At 48.6% G+C, this 6,064-nt stretch overlaps 1 protein-coding gene across 1 annotated transcript in view; it reads left to right on the forward strand.

Moving 5' to 3' along the window:
- Qsox2 (quiescin sulfhydryl oxidase 2) overlaps positions 1–6,064 on the forward strand; it is a 31,719-nt gene that overhangs the window by 15,040 nt on the left and 10,615 nt on the right. The window contains exons 6-8 of the mRNA XM_005346257.3: positions 2,802–2,947; positions 4,249–4,383; positions 4,535–4,664. Coding sequence (XP_005346314.2) covers positions 2,802–2,947; positions 4,249–4,383; positions 4,535–4,664 — 411 coding nt within the window. The remainder of the gene's footprint in view (positions 1–2,801; positions 2,948–4,248; positions 4,384–4,534; positions 4,665–6,064) is intronic.

Below are 6,064 nucleotides of genomic sequence, written 5' to 3' on the forward strand. Positions count from 1 at the left end.
GGGGTAGGCTGTAGTTAGTGCAGTGGGGGTAGACTGTAGTTAGTGCAGTGTGGGTAGACTGTAGTTAGTGTTGTGGGGGTAGGCTGTAGTTAGTGTTGTGGGGGTAGGCTGTAGTTAGTGTTGTGGGGGTAGGCTGTAGTTAGTGCGGTGGGGGTAGGCTGTAGTTAGTGTTGTGGGGGTAGACTGTAGTTAGTGTTGTGGGGATAGGCTGTAGTTAGTGTGGTGTGGGGGTAGGCTGTAGCTAGTGTGGTGGGGGTAGGCTGTAGCTAGTGTTGTGGGGGTAGGCTGTAGTTAGTGCGGTGGGGGTAGGCTGTAGCTAGTGCATAGATAGCAACAACCAGTGAGCCTTGAGCTATTGTTAGTTATAGAGACCCAAGTCACTGGCGTATATAGCAAAAAATGCTGGAGTGACAGGGCTTGCCTTTGAGGGTCCAGCCATAGCTTTGTCTTCCATCAGTGCCATTACCGTGCACTGTTACAGATCTCCTGTGTTACCACATCAAGAGTCTGTAAGACCTTGCTTCTCTGTAAGATGTTGGTGTCATGTGTGTAGTTCAGAAGCCTTTGGCTTTGGCTAAGTATCAAACCAAGGTACCAGAGACCTAGTTGGTAATACCAGGATCCCTTGAAGACATGAAGGAAGCCTCCTAGCCCACATGAGAATTCAGCACTGACCCCTGGGCTCTTCCCTCCTGCCACTTGAGTGCAGTTCTCCAGGTTATCTGGGTAGCTCAGGAAGGAGGAGATAGTACTACCCTCAGTAGGCCTTGGAGGGTGTGAGGCAGGCTCCAGACAACAGTGTGGAAACTCCATGTGCCTGCTGCCCTCCAGGACCTTATTGTCCTCCCTCCACGTTTGGTGATATGTCTTATCCTTTGCTTCATTGTTGGCAGGATTCTCAGTCAAAGGACTGAGAAGCAGTGGAGCCCAGAACTCCTTCATGCCCAGCTCCTTTCTGTAACATCAACTGGGGGCCTGCTTGTTTGGGTTTCTGTCCTCCCACCAGGTCCCCACAACTGTTTAGCCCCAATCACACATAGGTCTCCTTAAATTATAAGCTGATTGGCCCATTAGCTCTAGCCTCTCACTGGCTAACTCTCAAATCTTGATTAACCCATTTTTCTGATCTATGTTAGCCATGTGGCTCAGTACCTTTTTTTTGTGGGGCAGATCACATCCTGCTGCTTTGGTGGTCTGGGCAGGAGTAGGAGAAATCAACTTCCTCCTTCCCAGAATTCTCCTGTTCTCATTACATCATTTCTACTTCCTGTCCAGTTTTCCCACCTATATTTCCTGCCTGGCCAATCGGCGTTTATTTATAACATGATTGACAGAATACAAACAATTCTCCCTCACCACCTTTCCCTACTGCCCAGAGCCACTGCATGCCAGATTTTCCGGGCAGTGCCCGTGCCCTTTGTACACATGTACACTTAAACATTTATAAACCAAAAACAGGACTTCGTCCCTGAGAAAATGGCTGAAGGCCCATTTTCTTGCCAGTTACCCTGTCCCCATAGTACCAGCACATCAGTGCCTTTGGGATCAGTAAGGCCTGGCTCTCTGGGTAGTACCTGTAACCAAAGGCGTCCTAAAAATCAGTATCAAGAAGAACCATTGTGACCAATGTGGTGTGACGCACCTTTAATCCCAGTGGCAAATTTCTGTGAGTTTAAGATCAGCCTGGACTACATGTGAGTTCCAGGCCAGTGAAGGCTACAAAGTATCTCAAAAACAACAGTAACAACAGCAACAAACAAAAGGACAGCCACCACCACTGTCATTACCACCACTATGATCCACCCACATGTAATCCTTTCCTCATTCCTGGAAGGAACTGGCTTTGTTGACAACTAAGAGCAGCAGAGACAGACTCCACCCACTTGCCATGTGGTGAGCACAGGAGGGGCTTTTTAGACATTGAGATGCCATAGCTATGGTCTCTCAGTCACTAAGACCCACTGCAGCTCCTTCAGCCTAAGCAACGGGTTACAAGTCACCTGTAGGAGCCACCCCAAACCTCCTGGCTCAGAGCTGGAATGATGTTGAATTTCCAGTTAGCCCAGAAATGTGGGCACACAATACCCAGTGTGTTGGGAAAACAGGGCTGTAGCTGATGAGTGGTGGAGGTACTTACTCAATTCATGTAGATTCTATAGCAGACAAACTGGTTCAGAAAGGTAAAGTCTGTTAACAAATGTTACCTTTGGGTCTAGGTTACTTTATGATTCAGCCCATAAAGTGCTTACCTTGAAAGCCTTAGGACTTGAGTTCCATCCCCAAGTGGCAGGCATACTGTAATCCCAGTGCTGAGTAGCCAGGGTAGGCACATCTCCAGGCTAATGAGAGACCCTGTCTCAAACACAAAGTGAATGACACCTTAGGCTGTCCTCTGACCTCCACATGTGTCTGCGTACACACATGCACTTACATATATACATGAGTGCATACACACACAAACAACAAATGTTATTTTTGATTATTTTGGAAAGTTGCTAAATGAGAGTGGGCGTGTGACTTGAAGAGCTGCTTAAAATGTAGTAACAGTTAAGGTGCGCAGGATGCTTTTGATTGCAGAGGGATGGATGAGACTGACTGTGGTACTGTGCCTCAGCCTTGTGTAATCGGTACAGCACCGCTTGTCACACCGCTCAGCTGTTTGCTGTGTGTCCAGGTGGACAGTGCTGTTCTGAGTAGTTCAGCACCTGCTGGGTGAGGGGTGGCCTGTGAAGGGTGGGTCTACATACTCTGGGATGTTTTCCAGGAAAAGCATGAAGGTAACATGACTTCTTGTTCCGCAGGTGATCTTAGATTTGATTTCATATGAAAACATCGTGGTGAGCCGAGCACTGGATAGGGACAAAGCGTTTCTGGGGACACTTGGCATTTCTTCAGTTCCTTCCTGTTACCTGATTTACCCAAATGGGTCTCATGGACTGGTTAATGTGTAAGTGCCAGTTTATATAATGAGTAGATGAGCACTCAGTAAGGTCTGTGGAGACTCATTTCATTGGCATACTGAATAAAGGCCCAGAGTCCACATGACAGACTAGGTGGCCAAGATGCAAGGCCACCTTTCCTGACCTGTTGTGACCATGTTCCAGACTCCAGGATCTGGGGTGGTCATTGCCTCTGGTTGTTTCTGTGGGTTTCTGCACAGACCTCAAGTGCAACAGGTGTCCTATGCTAGTCTGGGCTTTGGGTTGTGTCTTTTGTAGCCAGCAAACCCCGTTTTTTAGAGTGAAAGGTGGGGGTGTGCACTAGATAACCAGTCAATAAAGTGACCATGAACAAAGCTTCAGAAAGCAAAATAGATGGGAAAGTTAACCAGAGTTCTGAGGCTGCAGGAGAGCCTTCCCAAAGTCTCAGTTACACGTCATAATTCTTTAGCTGTGTGAAGGAAGGGTTGTGTGGCAGAGTACTTGGTTAGCATGCAGGAAGCCTAGGTTTGATCTTAGCACTACATAACTAGGCATGGTGGCAGTACCTGTAACCCCAGCATTTGGGAGGTAGGCAGAAGGATCAGAAGTTCAAGGTCATCCTTGGCTACATAGGGACTACATGAGACCCTCTCTCAAAAAGGAAAAGAAAAAAATAGAAACCCAGGGCACCCAAGGTCATGGAGCTACTTGGGATGGGCCCTGAGCAGCTGGGCTGCCCTCACAGTTACCTAGTAACTGCAGTTGGGTTCTGAAGACCGATGTATGTACATGTAGCACCAAGAGTGTCACATGTGCAGCCTCTCACACAAAGCCTTGGTAATACTTTACAATAACATGACTGCATTATTTGTGGAAATGACACTGAGCTTTGGGTGGCTCCTGAATGGCAGAGAGCTTGGGATTGGCCAATCCCAGGCCTGGCCTCCAGATATGGTTCAGCTGGCTGAGCAAGCATGTCATGAAGGCCCCTCTGGCACAGTGAAATCATAGCTGGGATGAAACTCGTTTTGGCAGATGCTCAAACAGCTTTACAAGCATCTTGCTGTCCCAGAAAGTGTGGATGAGCTGTGGTACTTACTGTAGCTACGTCAGTGATTCTCTGGATTTGGGGTTCTGTCTTCTCATCTCAGATGGGAGGGCAGCTCCTGAGGCCCAGCTGAGGTGAGTGTCCTTCACCACCTCTGTCAGTGTATGCACAGGGTGAATAGCATGTGAGGCTTGAACAGCTCTCCTCCAAGCTATGGCCTGGAGAGGCTGCAAGGTCTCAGAGGACAGCCATAAAATCATCCCCTCCTTCCTTTCACAGCGCAAAGCCTCTTCGATCATTTTTCTCCTCTTATCTAAAATCTTTGCCAGATGTGAGGAAAAAGTCACTTTCCTTGCCTGAGAAGCCCAACAAAGAAGAAAATGCAGAGGTTATGGTTTGGGAAGAATTTGACAGGCAAGTATGAGTGGGACCGGGTGCAGCTGAGAGGCCACCCTCTGGGGCCACTCCCTTAATCTGCTCCCACCTGGGAATGGTGGTGGAAACAAGAGGGGCCTTGACAGGAAATCAGGACGAATCCTTCCTCACTTCTCACTGTTCCTCTCAGGGCCAAGCTGTACTCCGCAGACCTGGAGTCGGGACTTCACTACCTGCTGAGAGTAGAGCTGGCTGCCCACAAGTCCCTGACTGGAACTCAGCTAAAGACATTCAAGGACTTCATGACTGTTGTTGCCAAGGTGCGGCTAGTTCTGCTCAGCCGGTAATACGAGGTCCTGTTTAGTATGGACTTGGGCCATCTGTCTGTTGATGTGGATGGTTGGCTAGCCTAGACCCCCTGGTATTGACTGGTATTTGCCTGTGAGGGAGGGAAAAAGAGGCTGAGAAGAGGAGCAGAGCACACTGAGCTCTGACTTTTCCACTTAGCTTGGGGCAGTCAGCAGGCTGAGGGAAACAGTAGGTGAGACATGAGGCATGGGTGGATTGTACAGATAGCAAAGGTGGGGACCTGCTACTAGGCAGCTTCAGAATGGGGTTCTAGGAGAGTCAGGTGTCCAGGGAAAGGGAAAGTCATGACACAACACAGCCTAGGTCCTGCCATGCCAGAGTCAGGTTGAAGAGCAGCCAGCATAGCCATAGTCTTCCAGAAGTCATGTGAGGAACTTTGTTCCATGCATAGGTGCTGAACAGGACTAAAGAGAAGATGAAGGGACACCTAACAGAGCTAATGCAGGAAGGCCACTAGGTGTGTACTCTGTGGCTGTTCAGCCCTGGTAGGAGGGCTCCCAAGGGGTTGGAAGAGAGATTCTGAGCTAGTAGTTTCAGGTAACTGGCTCCTGAAGAACAGGACTCATGTTTTACAGAGTGGGAAGAAGCAGGTAGAACTCCAGAAGACAGGGCAGCATGCTTGACATTCTCAGAAGACCTCCTAAATGGGCTGGGACCACCTTTAGTGTTGAGTAGTACAGGCTAACGCTCTGGTAGCTGGCAGGAGGGTGAGAAGTGTCAGGCTTAGTTCCCTGCCAAATGTTCATCTTCAGTGCCCAGAGCTGGAGAGGAGGATTGCCCTGACCTTTGGGAATGAACATGAGCCCTCCTGTTAGTTGTAACAGCCCTGTCTGGTCTGGCTGTGGTCCTGCTGCTTTCTGACCTTTCAGATACCTCCACCACCACTATTGGCACAAGTGCAATATTAAACCCACCTTACCTTGTACTGTGTACAGATGAAGCAAGGTATATTTATAGTGTAATTCAGAAAAACAAAGGAAGTAGGGTTTCTATTTCAAGGAATAATGGGTCAGATATTTCAGTGAATACTGCTAGGTATTTAGCCCACTGTGCTGCTCAGGATTTGAGATGGCACTGGATGACTTTGTTCTTTAAAAGTGTGTCCAGCTAGGTTTGCTGGCACACACCTATGATCCCAGCACTCGGTTGGCAGAGGCAAGCAGATCTATGCAAGTTTAAGAACAGTCTAGTCAGCCAGGCAGTAGGGTGCACACCTTTAATCCTGGTACTCAGGAGGCTGAGGCAGGCGGATCTCTGTGAGTTTGCAGCCAGCCTGGTCTACAGAGTGAGTTCCAGGGTAGACTTCAAAGCTACGCAGAGAAACCCTGTCTTGAAAAACAAACCAAAAAAA

This window comes from Microtus ochrogaster, chromosome 4 (genome assembly GCF_000317375.1).
Source record: "Microtus ochrogaster isolate Prairie Vole_2 chromosome 4, MicOch1.0, whole genome shotgun sequence".
Taxonomy (NCBI): Eukaryota; Metazoa; Chordata; class Mammalia; order Rodentia; family Cricetidae; genus Microtus; species Microtus ochrogaster.